The sequence below is a fragment of the Madurella fahalii genome (genome assembly GCF_045866475.1).
Source record: "Madurella fahalii IFM 68171 DNA, scaffold_6, whole genome shotgun sequence".
NCBI classification, from domain to species: domain Eukaryota; kingdom Fungi; phylum Ascomycota; class Sordariomycetes; order Sordariales; genus Madurella; species Madurella fahalii.
The window spans coordinates 2770006-2785543 of NW_027263976.1; the positions used below are offsets into that span (position 1 = coordinate 2770006).

The following is a 15538-nucleotide window of genomic DNA, read 5'->3' on the forward strand; positions in this document are numbered from 1 at the left end:
CGCTCCTTTGACTACGGCACTCTCATGCATACCTACATCTAAACAATGGACTCGGAAGACGGCGAGTTTTTTATAAAGGTATGTTTCCGTCTCTACGTGAAACCCCTCCCTTTTCCCGACGAGCAGGCACATGCAACGGAATGCAACGGAACGCGGAACTGACAGTTCGGTTCAAACAGCAACTGGCCAGCTTTGTCCGGACGCACGAGAAGGCTCTCGCCAACGCGCTGCAATTTCGGAGGCAGAATGTACCACGCCATGGGTCCTCCCAGAGCGTCTCGTCGGTCCCGCCGGTGCCTCTCTCTTCTTCGCCAGCGGTTCCGGAGCGGCCCGCGACATCCGCTTCCACGTCGAGCACCCTAGCTGCCGCCTTCTCGCTCGGATCGCTGAACTTCGCATCGCACAATGTCAAGTCGGCAAAGTTGGCTCTCACACCCCACCATCTATTCTACTTGCTCTCGCGCTTTGAGGAATTAGGCATACCTGTCGGACCGATGAAGGTCCGTCTCGAGAATCTGCACGACAGCACGGCGTCGGCGAACTATGTGTCCTTCCTTGGTCAGTCGCAGCGTTCCAAGAGCCGCGGCTCCGACGTCGGTTCGATTCGTTCCGTCTCGAGCATCAGGAGCGTCATGTCGGGCATGTCTGCTCTCTGGGCTAGCTTTGGAATTGGCTCGAGCATATCCGCCGCCCGGACCGAGAGACAAAAGGCTGCCATCCAGGCCGATTTGAAGTATCTCTATTCCGCTTTCACCAAGATCCCGTGCTTGAGGCTTGCACCGGATTGGCGGGCGCGGCTTATCAGGGGTTACGAGGAGTTCCCTTTCGACTCTGCCGTGCCCCTGTACGTGTTCAAGAACGTGCAGGCGCTCGAAGTTAGCGACATCGACTTCAGACAGTTCTTTGGCTGGGACAGGCTTGCCGAGCAGCTCCGATCCCTCACGCTCAAGCGTGCCAGTGTTGATGATCCGGCAGATATCTTGATTGATATCGTACTGGATGACATGGACAAGCGGCGGCGGCGCACGTCCAAGAGCCAGTCGTCGCCCACCACACCGTGGGCTACAGCGGCAAGCCCTCGGAGGAGTCCGACAGTGTCCAACGTCGAACTACACAAGTCTACATCGACCCCGAGCTCCCCTGAGGCGCGCAAGTCGACAACAGACCTGCCTGTCGGGTCGCTGAACAGCGAAGTAGGGGCAAGCCAGGATGAATCCAATGGCCCCGACAGCAGGAGACCATCCATTGTCAGAATTGACAGCGACGAACCCAAGTCGCCCACCAAGGAGACCCGGCAGCGGAGCCATTCGCCCCGGCGGCCTTCGAGCTCCCGGAACGGATCGGCCAACGTGCGTGGATCTTACAAAATCCGACGTTCCGGTTCCGGAAGCTCTCATTCAAGTCTTTCAGATTCCTGGCATAACTCCCGCGGAAGCTCTTCGAACCTCCTAGCGATGGGCATCCTCCCAGCTTCCAAGTGGCGCTTCCTTAAGCACCTTAGCCTGGCGGACAACTCGCTGACCACGATTCCCGCAGCAAGCCTAGCCCCGCTTGCTAATACGCTCCATTCGCTCGACCTTTCCTCCAACCTCTTTACGCAGATCCCCGACAGTCTCGCCAATCTCACTGCACTTCGCGCTCTAAACCTGGCACATTGCATGATTGACTCGTTGCACTCCCTTATCCGCAACCCGCTGCCAGCTATTACCGCTCTCAACCTGCGAGCGAACCGCCTCCACTCCATTGCAGGCATCGAAAAGTTGTTCCCCCTGGAGAGGCTGGATCTGAGAGACAATCGTCTAACTGACCCGATGGAGTTGGCCCGCCTGACCGGAATTCCTGAGATCCGTGAGGTGTACGTCGAAGGCAATCCGTTCACACGTACCCACCGCGATTACCGGATCACGATCTTCAACTTGTTCCGCAAGACACCCGGCTACACCGAGGACATCACAATCGATGCTACCGGGCCCACGTACGCGGAGAAGCGTTATTTGGTGGAGCGAGTGGAGGAGCCCCCTGCCGTACCAGTGGTCAAACCGCCGCCGCCGGAGATACCCGCTGTTGACGTTAGCAAACCGGCCATCATCTACGATGCCCTTCCCAGGGAGCCGGCAGTCCTCCGGAAAGAAAGGCCCTCACCACGAACTGCCTCTAGCGAAGTCAACACTAGTTCGACACGGCGTCGCAGGGCGCCCAAGCGTCGCATAGTCGACCTCGCTACTAATGATAGCCCGGTTCCCTATGCGCAGCCCGTCGACCGCCAGGTGCCAGGTGCCCGGGCGACGCTGGACTCTGGGAGCAACTATCGTACCTCACAGCTCCCTGAGACTCAGACGGCGTCCCATACCATTCTGGCCGAAAGCCCCGTGCCGAGCGCGCAGGGCGGCCCCCCCGAAGTCCCAAGGACCGACACGGCCGGCATCCCCGACTTGCCTTCGATATTCGGGTCTCCCGGGAGCAACGTGGACTGGGATGTAGGTGGCGAGCTCTACCGCCGCAAGATTGAGGCGCTCCGAGACAAGGTTGGGAACGGTTATCTGAGCGTGCTCAGCGAAGAGGGCTGGGACCCTGCTTCACGTCCTCCGAATTACCACGAAGCTGCTGCCGAGTTTGGCGCCGCCTCCCCGCCCATGCATCATCACACAAACGTCACAACGATACCCCGAACTTCGGCCGTGCAAGCCATCCACAGTGGTGGCACACTCGGCTAAATATTTTTTGCTCTCAAACCAACTACCCTACCTTGCTACTATATTGAGATACCCCCTTTTCCCCATTTTATGCCTTCGCGTCTGGGTTTCTCGTCAGATCTATCAGACCATAATTTCCTCATTGACACGACGCATTAGCGGTCTTGCGGAGCTGAAGAGAGACGGGCGGACAGAGGGCCATATACCGTGTAGTCTATTATTGGGTGGATTGACTGGGTTAGTTGTACTGGACATTGTTACGATGGAACGAACTACGAACGGTTTAACGAAACGGTTGGCTCCACGCCTGGATTGGACGAAATACCTATCCCCCCTATCGCATTTTGCTTTCTGTTTCTACTGTCGTGGATAAGGAGTGTTTCTTCTGTTTGGCTCGACTTTCCCTGTTTTCTTGCATTTGGAGATCACAGCATCGCATTGCATTCATGTGATCGGTCGGCTGGGCGCATACAAGCATACACGGCGTTTTGGTGTCTCATTTTGGGATGATGGGGGATGGGCGTTCTTGGAAGTGGGCATTCCTGCTGCCGCTAGGATGGATTCTTCGATCCTGGTCTGATTCGTAATACCCATCGATCCGTTCCATCTGCGGGGCTGTCTTGACAGCTGCGTTTAGATCTGGGTGTAGGAAGGGGGGCGCTAAGATCTTGTTGTGTAAGACAAAAATCTAGGAGGATTAATGCCAGGGTTGCTTGGTTGCTGTTTTGAAAAGACTTGGGCGACAGAGAGGCAGACAGAAGAGAGATAGGGTTGGTGAGCAATGAATTTGAGAGCGAAAGATTGAAAGACTAATCTAGTGTCTGGAGTGTGCGTATCTCGTTCTGGTGCGTGTTCTCGTCATTCTGTTCCTGCGCCTTCCCTTTTTTTTTTTTTTTTTTTTTTTTGTGTGTGTGTGTGTTGCGTGGTGGTCTTGTCGCTGTCTGGGTTCGCATCTCATTTGGTTCCCGTCTCAGATGGTATTTCAGTGCGAATAACATATGCGTTAAACAAACTTAAAAGAAGTATAGCTGTCCGGTAATTTCGGTTGTTTGACTCTTTCCAACAAGAGGACTAATAAGAGGAAGTGAGGGTTAACAGAAGCTTTGCTGGCCTGAATTGTCTTTGATGGGCTTGAGAGATCTGTTGTGATCAGTGCGTTTTACTAAGGCGAGTGAATCGTTAGAAAGCGCAGTCAGAGGAGTCGGTGGAGTATGAGAACTGCCGGTATCGCCGGTATGATGTAAGAGCATGATGGGTAGGAGAAACCCAATTTCGTAGTTAGCATCGTCATCAGCATCATCGTTGCTGTTGTCATCGGTTGCTTGCTACTGCTCTGTCGCGCTTGATTCAAGGTATGTTTCTGGCCTGCCATTTCACTTAACTGCTGTCTGGCGCCTTCTCAAGAAAATATTTTACCTTGGTGTACCGAGCACATGAACAAGATGCTCTTGGCGGTTGCGGCTTACCTCGCAGCTGTAAATGTTCTGGGAGTTGGATGCATTCAGAGGGTGCGATGGTTGGTCTATCTCCTCCGCTGTAATTATCTGTTTGATCGATTAAAAACTTTCAATGTCGTTGTATTGGCTACAAAATAATTCGGCTATCAGTTTCCTGTGATTTTCTTTTTCTCAATCCCTTTCTTTTCTTCTCCGTTCTTCCTTGATGCCGTAACATGCATCTGTGATATGGACGGCACGGAAAGCAACCCTAATAAATAAGTACCAGCTATGGTCTGCGTGCTCGGATAACCGAATCGCTTGGACCTTAAGTTGTCTACGTGGATCGTGCTAGAAGTGTTGATGGCTGTAGGACGGCCCGATGAAGATGGCGCTGCAACAGCATTTGTGTGTTGGCCTTGCTAAAACGGCTATAGCCCAGAGATCACCTTGACTCTACTTAACTATGGGGCCGATCGCAGGAGATAAAGGTTGCCCGCAGTGTCGAGTAGCTTACAGATATGTCAAACGAGAGCAGTGATTGATTGTCGAGCTCTAAGACGCTAGGATAACTTGATTGGCCAGTGCCAGGTTGCAATGCCTCTTCTTGACCTGTTCTCAGGCAGCAGAGGGACTTGAGATGGCGTTGGAATAGTTCGTACGGGGCGACGCCTCAATCCATAGTAACTGCAGTTGTTCCGAGAAACTTCTCCTTGACCGCCTGATACAACGCGTTTTAAAGGAGGTACGAAATGGAATCGAACTCGGCAGGAATGTTGCCCATCGACCGAGCCGAGTGGCCAGTGCCCAGTGCCCAGTGCCCAATGCATAAGGCGCCAGGTCGGGCGATAAAATCGGCACTTGAATCGTCATCGGCAAAGGTCTTTGGGAGCTGTGTTCGGGGGTGCCTTGGGGTGACCACTGCAGCCCCACCAACAAGTCTCCCTATGAGGGGGCGAGGGGGGCCCTTGAAGTACCCTGTTGAACGTGGGAGAGGTGGGCCACACGGGAATTGAATGCGGACGGCCCGGGCCAGCGGTCAATTGCTTGGGTCTTGAGATCGGCTATCGGAGCTACTCGGAATCGGCAGGCAGACATGTAGGAGAGACTCGTCGGCCAAGACGAGATAGCTACGATCGAGTTAGATCGGTAGCATCGACCACCGCTCCCTATGCGCTCAGCTTCTGATTGGCCTGTCGCATTCCGCTCTTGATCGAGAAATCTCAATGCGAAAGTGGAACGAGTTGGGGTGTGCCAAGGCTCGCCAGAAGCCGACCACGTCATTGGGAAACTATGTTCGGACGGATCTCAAAATACTCAGCCCTACGGAGAGGTGCCGCCGGCAGCAATGGATTAATCGGAGGAATGAACGCCTAGCCATTCTGCTACCACGTAGTTATCAAGCGAAAGCGATTACGTCAGAATGGACTACACGCCTAGGACGTACATTTTGTCAGTCAACACTTTGATTCATCAATTTATCGATTGCAGAGCTCTGGATGCAAGGATACTACGAATGAAGTTTCGCGGGGCATTCCCCGAGGCCATTGCGCTGGAGTCGAGTGCGTCCCCGCTCAGATCAAGTAAACTAGTTGACACTCAGCAGGGCCAATTGCACTGTTCGAGCCTTGATATGTCTTGCTCCAGCATGGTACAACCTTAGTGACCACCGTGCGGCATTCGAGACCGTCATCTGCGGCCTGCGCAAAGCCCAAAGCTGCGACGCGCTTGAATGTCACATGCGTCGGCCGCCTGGTTGACGCTCGGGCCCATGGTTGCGGCTGCTCTTACGTAAGCAGCATAAGCAGTATCCGCCACTCCACCATCTGACCGGAGCGTGCTGATTGGTCGGCACACGAGGCGCCTCGCGTTTTCCAGAACGTCACGTCGTCAAACGCTACTGACCACCCCCGGCATTCTTCATCATCAGCCATCGCAACGGGGTTTTCGTTGGCCAGCGGGCACACGGTCGCGTTCGGCAAGGCGAATATTTGCGTTGATAACGAATGCACAAGAATAGTCGCCGCCCGCCCCGAGTGACCCCGCATCGAACGACACACACTCACTGACCCCTTTTCCCCTCGTCTGCGCCTCCCTTGAAAGCTGTATCCGCCGCGAATCGCCATAGTTCGAGTCGCCGCCCATGGCTCCGCCTCCGACAACCCCGAGGCGGACAGCAAGGGGCCGTCCCCGTGGGCGCCCCAAGGGGTCCGGCTCCGCGAGCGCGTCCCGCGTCAGGAAGGCTCCTCCCGACGGCCCAGCTACCGAACCGCCTCTGAAACGACGGCGCTACATCCCCGGAGGTCCTGGTGGGGGTGGGCGCTTCGTTGACGAGGACGGCACCGAAATCCCCACCGAGTCACTTGGCGGCTCGACAACCGCGTCGCGACCCCGAGTGTCAGCCGCATCTCATGCGCAGCCATCCCCAGCCGTCTATCCCCGCAGAGAACGAAGCACCCGGATCCGGACAGCCGTCAACCGAGACGAGCGAGATGATATGCAATATAGCTCTGCAGCAGCCGTGGCGGCGGCCGTCGTGCAGAGCGAAGGATATAAACCACGCGAGGAGCGCGGGTGGGAGGAATTTCACCCGAATCTTGACATCGAGGCCACTTTCATGGTGTTCCACGCCGATGAGATTGACGGCGTCATGAAATCCGTGCCGCCCACTCCGGCCGCCCAGACTTCCTCCACGCCGTTAAACGGCGCGAGCACCCCCACCAAGGAGATAAACCCAGGATTAGGGAACGCGCTGAACGGCACACCGGGTGGACAGGGCAAACCTTCTCTCGGGGGGGCGCTCGCGGACACGCCTAGCAGGCGTCGGGTCGGCAGGCCGCCCCGAGACTCGGTCTCGCTGTACGCAACTCGGCCCTTGGAGTTTGGCCTGACGCCAAAGGTTCCCAAAGTGCTCCCCATTCACAACCAGACTCCCAAAGAGAGGCTCGATCTGAAGCAGCCCTCGTACCGCAAGACCAACCGCGTCGCCGTATTTGAGAGCAAACAGTTTGGCCAAGCGAGATATGTGGAAAAGTCGATGATGAATGTTGGTTATCAAGAGAGCGACAATTACATTCGGCCGGACCGCAAATTGATAAAAGCGATGGATGCAAATGTCGAAGAAGAGCATGACCAGCATGCCGCGCTGAAAGCCGACAGCGACTCTGTCCAGCATACAGCAGGCGTCGTGGGACGGGTCGAATACGACATGGATGAGCAGGACGACATGTGGCTGGGGAAGCTCAACGAACAGCGCAAGGCTGCCGAGCTCGAAAGCATAACGCGCGAGATTTTCGAGATCACAATAACGAAAATCGAGAAGGAGTGGCATGCGCTTGAGAAGAGGATACCGAAGCCGAACCCGAAGCCTCCACAGACGCATCGGCCACGTTCGAGTTCCGCAGCCGCAGTGAATGGCGAGCCGCACACCGGAGAGGAGCAGGATAGCAAATGCGCCATCTGTGATGACGGCGATTGCGAAAACACAAACGCGATTGTGTTTTGCGACGGTTGCGATCTTGCCGTCCACCAAGAGTGCTATGGCGTTCCTTTCATTCCCGAGGGGCAGTGGTTGTGTCGCAAGTGCCAGCTTATTGGACGCGGCATTCCGGTAAGTGACCTGAAAGGCTCACGGAGCAGTGCGTGGGTCCGTCGAGGATGTGCTCGTTGTGCTGACGCTGAATTTGCAGACGTGCATCTTCTGTCCGAATACCGATGGAGCATTCAAGCAGACCAACTCGTCAAAATGGGCGCATCTGCTGTGCGCCATGTGGATCCCCGAGGTGTCTCTTGGAAACCACACATTCATGGAGCCGGTGATGGAAGTGGAAAAGGTTCCCAAGACGCGGTGGAGGCTGACATGCTACATCTGCAACCAGCGGATGGGCGCCTGCATCCAGTGCTCTAACAAGAGCTGCTACCAGGCCTTCCATGTGACCTGCGCCAGGCGGTGCCGCCTATTCCTGAAGATGAAGAACAGCCAGGGCGCCCTTGCCGTGCTCGACGGCACCCTCCCGCTCAAGGCCTTCTGCGACAAGCACTGTCCGCAGGACTATGCAAAGGAAAACGGAGTCAGCCAGGCGACGAGAGACGCCAAGCGCTTCTACAAGCGCACAATGAAGGGCCGCATTTGGGCCGACAGCCAAGCCTCGGCCCTTCAGCTGGCTGCCACCCACCGCAACGCTATGACTGAGCACCCGCCCGACGAATCGCAGATGACAGGTGCAAAGGTCTCGGCCGTGCTCGGGGACAAGAAGAAGGGTCAGCCGGCCAAAAACATCTGGAAGCTGCCGTCGGGGGCGCCCGTCATCCCGCAGGCAGTATACGACCTAGTCGAGAGCGCCCTATCCCGGTTTCCCATTCGCAAGCGCAAAGACTTCGTGGCGGAGGCATGCCGGTACTGGACGCTGAAGAGAGAAGCCCGCCGTGGTGCCGCCTTGCTCAAGCGGCTTCAGCTGCAGATGGAAACCTTCTCCTCCATGGAGCTCACGCGGCGTAATTTCGCAGCCATGGGCCCTTCCGGCAAGGCCCGGCTGACGAGGAGGGTAGAATTCTGCCGGAGTCTTATCAAGGACCTCGAGCAGCTCAAAGAGCTCTCCGACGCTTTGGTGCGGCGCGAGACGGATAAGCTTGAGGAGGCCGAGATGGAGCAGGACTTTGTCGACACGTGCTATTTCCCCGTCTTCAAGGTGTTGCAGCCGGTCCTTGACAAGGCCTTCTTGTAAGTTGAGACTGGTTCGGCGCTTCGATCGGGACCGTACGCTGACGCATCATAGACTTGACAAGAACATCTTCAAGCAGGGCTTTACCGAGCTGCAGGACAAGCTGGACGAGCGCTTCTACACTACTACATTACATTTCGCGCACGACCTGTGCCAGGCTATCAATGTGGGCATTAACACAGAACGGCCGTTAGAAGACCAAGAGCCGCGTGTGGAACACCTGGACACATCACCGATGAAGCAGAACAACTACTCGGAAGCCAGAGACCGGAGGCGCCTCGGCAAGAGGATACTGAAATCCCTCGAGCCATACCTCGAGGCAGCCTTAAGAGCCGAGGCCGACATCTGCGGCAAGCCGCTCGATTCCATCAAAAAGGAGCTCGAAGGCATGATCGAGGCCAGCCTCGAGGTGAGGCAGCCAGCCATCATCAGTATCACGGTATCTCAGGACGACAATCCGGCGCCAAAATCTGATCAAGATGTGGGCATGGTCGACGCGCCGGTAGAGGGCCAGATCATCGTAGCAGACCAGAGCGAAGGGGGTGTAGATGCCGATGCCGACGGCGAAGCAGACGCCGGCCATGACGAAGCAATGGATGAGCCTGGCCCTTCACAAGTCCACGGCGGTGGCGACGACAACATCGAGGTCAGCGCGCCGGACGAGGAGCAGGAAGACGACGGCACGCCAAAACCAAACGGCGCCGTCTCCTCAGCCCATTCACCCCCAGCCGAACAACAACCCGAAGCGGTACCCTGCAAAGAAGACCATCACCATCCCCTCGCAAACGGCTTCACCAAAGACCCCAACTCAAACTCGCCCCCTTCTCTTCCCGGCAGCTACCCCCAACCTCACAGTCACAATCACAATCCTCCTCATCACCATCATCAACCCCACTCAGCTCCCAGTCCCCTCACACCGCCACAATCACATGGCTCCTTCGCCGGACAACCCCACCATCAGCAACAGCCCTCCTCCTCCTCCTCCTCTTCTTCCTCCTCTTCTTCCTCTTCCGCTTCTGCCGCCGCATCCTGCAACGACAGCAGCAATATGCTCTCGGCCGGCGGAATCCCCTGGTACCTCTCAGGGTTCGATCTGCAGGGCACCTCGGCCGTGGAGGAGCAGTGGACGGGCCGGGAGGCGGTGCGGCGCGCGCTGAGCGAGGAGCTGACGGACATGGATGACGACGCGCTCAAGGACCTCGAGTTTGACGTGGACGAGGAGAACACGATTACCGCGTCGCCACCGGTAGCGGCAGCAGCAGCGGCGGCAGCGGTCGGGGATGACGAGGTTGATGGTGGTGGTCATAATGCCAAAGGAGTCGTGGCGGCTGCTACGCCTAAGAAGAGTTTGCGGAGCGGGAGTGGGAAGGGGGCGGGGACTGGGCCGGCTGTTGCGGGTGTTACTGCGGCGGCGAGGAGGGGGGTGAGGAGTAGTGCGCGGAGGAGGTGATGAGTGTTTTGTGTTGTCTTTTTTTTTTTTTTTTTTTTTGTTTTCTTTTTCTGTGGCGGCAAAGAGGTGTACGAGTACTTTCTGCCGGGCCTTGGGCCGGAGGTTTCTATTCTTATTCTTCGTTTTCCTTCTCTTGCTTCGGCTCGAAGGAGTTTGGAGAGAGGAAGTAGGCTTATCCCGTTTCACCGCTTCACTTTTCAAAAATTTCCCTCTTGCTCCTTCTCTTTGGCACGTTTCTTTCCTTTCTTGATCGATTCCCCCCCAACTTTTTTTTTTTTTTTTTTTTTTTTTTTCCGTGCTTCATTTCTCCTATTCGCCCTTTTATGCAAGACGCAGGTGTTCTCCAGCAATAGGGGAGTCAAGGAAGGAACGGGTTTGGCAAGAGCCTCGTTTTCGTTCCGTTTTAGGCGTGTTGTTAAGTGTCGGGATTATGTTGCTACTGCTGTTTCGCTTACTATTACTACTACTATTACTACTACTAGTGAGCTTACCTTCTACCTGGAGTCGCGAGGCGTCGGCGAGTTTATTAACTAACAGCGGTTTTGTTGTCTTGTTTCTCCTTATTTGCCTGTTACCTTTTTGTCTCGCTGGGAAAGACACAGCTACTTCCTGTCGAGAGAGATGGACTTGGTTTTGGCTGATGTGTTAGTTGCTCTGCGATATGGATGGAATGAGGAGATGGTTAATAGTTGGGGTTTTTTATTGATGAGTACGCTAGTTGGGCTTCTCTCGTCCAGCTTTGATAGCTCGGGGTGGATGTGTGGAAACGCGAGATGATACCTCAAGCGTCGTAAGATATTGTATTCTTGCGCCTCTTCCCCGCCCACCGAGTCGAGTAATCGAGGTGTGACATGCAACATTTGTGGTACGTAACGGGTGAATATTTTCGCTATCCCCGCAGGTCTGTAATATGTGCTACGAGCACGTTAGTGAGTTTGGCTCCTCACCCAAAGTTTGGCATCATCTAGCAGTTGCTTGTCTGTATTTGGCACGGTTGCCTTCCAAGGATGACCGCATGACCTCTCAGCTGGCGCCGGGCGCAGCCTGATTATCCCAAAGTAACCGGGCACACACAGCTTGGGAGCGTATTACTGTCCTGCCCCAAAAAATGATGGCGTCTTGTTATCCGACGTCTTGTCTATCGGCAGTGCACTATGAGGTTGTCGCTTGCTCTTAGTCGTCACACAAACCCTGTCAGGGGTCCATCGATGACATAAGGCAGGGGCTCGGCCGGGTCATAGCAGGCAGGACTCAGCGCCGGGACGGATCGACTGGATGGGAGAGATGAAGGAGCACGCCTGCAATGGCAGCCGTGATCGGCGCGGTTGTCTCCGACCGGGGGCACATCGATGAGTAATTGTGCGGGCCGATCATGTGACCGATGCCTATCTCTTTTGTGTCTGTGTGTTCAGTGTGCATGTTTTTCGAACGGCGATGGGGCGACGTTGATGGTTCTCGTTTCCCCCAGACCGAGATCCAATTGGCGACGGTTGGCTGCTTGCGCATGATGACAGCATCGCGGAGGGGCAGCGAGGGGAGCAACCCCGCTTGCCGACAGCGCCCGCGAGCTGAGCGCAGGCGCAGTTAGTGCGGGGCAGTCAACAGCAGTTAGGCAACTTTTCCATTGCGATGTGTAAAAGGGGGAAAACAAATGCTTGGCGCTTCTGAAACAGCCCTTATCCTCCCTTGTCAATCATCCCTGGGGGAGGTTCCAGAACCTCACGATCCGACGCTCGCAACAAAATGGGAGATATACCCGACATGCGGTGTGTCAAACCTCAATGTACGCAGCATCGCAAGGCCATGCAGGCGTCCAATTCCGTGCCGGTTTCTACTGCCGTGGTTCGCCGCCCGAAAGGCACATCGAATGCAGCCGCGCAGCACCGGTGGACTGGGGTGGTCCTGATTAGTCGCTGAATGAAACCTCGGCCAAGGGCGTACAATACAAAGCAAACATGGCGAAAGGAATGGGGATTGGACAGAGGCGAAGGCAATGTTCCCCAACAAATCAGGTGTTATCCCACGACAAAGGCGAGCGGCAATACGCCCAGGGCCGCAAACTTGACACCTCAACCACGTCGCCCAGGATCTCCTGGGGCGCAGTCCAGAGGAGCCCGGCGCCAAGCGAAGCGGCCAGAAAGGTCTTGCGTGGGAGTCCTCCAACTCTCAGTTGGTCCATCCAAGTCTCGCCAACTCGCCCCACCACGCCCAACATCACGTGCAGATGTACTTAATATCATGGCACACTGAACTCGCGTTCCGAATGCATACCAGGAGCCCGACGTAATGAAGTATGGTAGTATATGTGACAGATGACTCGTCCATCGAAGCCTAGGCGAATTTCCTGCCTTGAGAGCTGAGCCGAGCAACGGCGCCCCATTTCCCTGGCTGTCTTGCAACATTGGTAGAGGGAGAGCCCGGTCCCCTCCCGGCCGGCGAATGCCCGCCATGCCCCTGGAAGGCTCGGAAGCTGACGGGAAGCGGGAGCGTCAGGTATTCCACGGCCTGGGGTCAAAGCATAGCGGGTCGGCACCGGACGGGAAATGTATGGCGATTGCAATTGCATTGTTGGCCACCGTCTGTCGACGTCTTCAGTTCGTTGCGAGCCGCAGAACAAATGCAACAAGTCAAAGAAGGTCCGTTTAAGATTGCCAAGGGCAGGGAGGGCGAGGGGTTGACACCCACCTTGGGCGAGGTGCTGCCCCGGCCAATCCCAGCACGAAGGTTGGGCTTGGGTATCTTTCTAACAACTGAGTCATGAATCGACTCGTAATCGAGTTAGTAGTGACTCGCACCATCAGCAAGGCCCCGCGTGGGCAGCTCTACAATTTTTCGCGCGCAGCAGATGGGGGTGACAGCGGCCCTGTCCGCCAATGCCTTCCGACACACTGCGTAGCCCTGTGCAGTGTCCATGCTCATTACCGACCCTGCCTGGCGCTGTCCGGTGTGTGCCGTGGTCTCCTCCTCCAAACCCAAGTCCCCAAACGACCGCCAACTAGGTTGATTTTTTTCTTGACGCTCTATCCCAACACACAGCGTGATTTCTTCCAACCAAGAGACGAAATCCCAACCGGCGACCAAAGTCCTATCACAGGCACCGCGCAGTCGACAGTTTCACCTTGCTGAAATTGAGACAACATCTGCGAATTCCTGCCAGCAGAAGTGATTTGCACCCAGCAGTCCACGTCCCCGACCGTGGCAGCCTCCCCAAACACCTCCCTGCATTGACGACCGGCCTTGCTGCCACCGCGAGCGACACACGTCCAAAGGACGATTTTTTGACGGTATTCCCATTGCTGATAGAAAGCGCCGTGTGATACCGACATAATCTGTGCCATTTTTCCCGACGACGCAGCAACTGTATCGCCCGCGCCATTCGCTGCAAACTTGCCGCAGCCGTCCGCCCAAACCCGGTGACGATAACAGAAAAATAAGCACCATTCCACGGCACTAGAAAACAGCTCGATCGGAAGCATCATCGTCATTCCTGCAATCGCCTAAACGACGACGACGACGACGACGACGACGAAGGGGCTTTCCTCCCCCTCCTCCTGTTCTCCCGACACAGCCCACTCGTTTGCTGAGATCACCCTGTTTCGAGCACCAGGTAAGTTTTCGAGTCGGCTCCGTTACACTATCTCTGGTTGTGGGTTGGCGTCGCGTCGTCTGTCAGCACTTCTGCCCGGATTCCTGTACCCGCATCGCACCAAGTGCCATCCGCAATCAAAGTTTGGGCAACAAGAGCTGACTATTCTTTTCCTTCCTCTTTTCGCCATTATTTAGTTGCCAGAAGTGTATCGTCAGGCCGAAGTCCCTTCGCGCGTGCCTTCCTTTTCCGTCTCTTTCTGTCGGCTGCTTGGGATCTGCCGGTCACTACCGAATCCCCTTTATCTGCGCGCGCCATCGTTTCGGCCGGGAGGACAGTGGACATTTTGCAATGGCGGACCAGCACGAAGTGGATCTCGACTCGATAATCGACCGCCTTCTGGAGGTGCGGGGCAGCCGGCCGGGTAAGCAGGTTCAGCTGCTCGAGGCCGAGATCCGTTATCTTTGCACCAAGGCCCGTGAGATTTTTATCTCTCAGCCCATCCTGCTCGAGCTGGAAGCTCCTATTAAGGTGAGACCACCACAAATCTCCCTGGCGGGCTGGCACGCCCGGCTCGCGTGACCTCTCTCCCGTCCTGGTTCTCTGGCTAAATGTATCTTTTGTCTGTTCGCAGATTTGCGGCGATATCCATGGCCAATACTACGACCTGCTCCGTCTCTTTGAATACGGCGGCTTCCCGCCCGAGGCCAACTACCTCTTCCTCGGCGACTACGTAGACAGAGGCAAGCAGTCGCTCGAAACCATCTGCCTGCTCCTTGCCTACAAGATCAAGTATCCCGAGAACTTCTTCATCCTGCGGGGTAACCACGAGTGCGCCTCCATCAACCGCATCTATGGCTTCTACGATGAGTGCAAGCGTCGTTACAACATCAAGCTGTGGAAGACGTTTACCGACTGCTTCAACTGCTTGCCCATTGCCGCCATCATCGACGAGAAGATCTTCACCATGCACGGTGGTCTCAGTCCCGACCTGAATTCGATGGAGCAGATTCGTCGTGTCATGCGACCCACTGATGTATGCGATGCACATCCAACAACCCCTCTTTGCCTCTATCTCTGAATTCGAGACTGACGTTTGAATCTCCAGATCCCTGACTGCGGCCTGCTCTGCGATCTCCTCTGGTCAGATCCGGACAAGGATATCACGGGGTGGAGCGAGAACGATCGCGGTGTCTCGTTCACCTTCGGCCCCGATGTCGTCTCCCGCTTCCTCCAAAAACACGACATGGACCTCATCTGCCGTGCACACCAGGTCGTCGAGGATGGGTACGAGTTCTTCTCCAAACGTCAACTCGTCACGCTATTCAGCGCCCCCAACTACTGCGGCGAGTTTGACAACGCTGGTGCCATGATGAGCGTGGACGAAAGTTTGCTTTGCTCCTTCCAGGTCAGCATCCCCCCACCCCTTTGCCTGTCAACGAGGTTGTCTCGACTCAACTAACAATGCTTTCTAGATTCTCAAACCTGCGGAGAAGAAACAAAAGTACGTTCACGGCCTCGGGAGCAGTAGCAGACCCACCACTCCCAGGAAGCAATCCAAGTCGTAAATGAGAATTTATACGAACTTTCCTCGTCTTTCTAGGTTCGGCCGCCGATAAAATTGCTTCCTACCGCACCAAGCGACAACGACG

At 55.8% G+C, this 15538-nt stretch overlaps 3 protein-coding genes across 3 annotated transcripts; all 3 read left to right on the forward strand.

Annotated features, from left to right (window-relative positions):
* Window positions 1–45: 45 nt before the first annotated feature.
* MFIFM68171_10856 (uncharacterized protein) lies at window positions 46–2714 on the forward strand (the record flags this gene model as incomplete). The annotated part of the gene is made up of 2 exons (XM_071066275.1): window positions 46–78; window positions 180–2714. The coding sequence occupies 2 exons, from the start codon at window positions 46–48 to the stop codon at window positions 2712–2714; spliced, it is 2568 nt and encodes an 855-aa protein (XP_070922376.1).
* Window positions 2715–6272: 3558 nt separating this feature from the next.
* Window positions 6273–10300, forward strand: MFIFM68171_10857 (uncharacterized protein; the record flags this gene model as incomplete). Its single annotated transcript, XM_071066276.1, has 3 exons — window positions 6273–7739; window positions 7819–8849; window positions 8905–10300. 3 exons carry the CDS (start codon window positions 6273–6275, stop codon window positions 10298–10300), a joined length of 3894 nt encoding a protein of 1297 aa, XP_070922377.1.
* A 3937-nt stretch (window positions 10301–14237) lies between these two features.
* GLC7 (type 1 serine/threonine-protein phosphatase catalytic subunit glc7) lies at window positions 14238–15454 on the forward strand (the record flags this gene model as incomplete). The annotated part of the gene is made up of 4 exons (XM_071066277.1): window positions 14238–14417; window positions 14521–14922; window positions 14995–15294; window positions 15362–15454. 4 exons carry the CDS (start codon window positions 14238–14240, stop codon window positions 15452–15454), a joined length of 975 nt encoding a protein of 324 aa, XP_070922378.1.
* Between the last annotated feature and the right edge of the window lie 84 nt (window positions 15455–15538).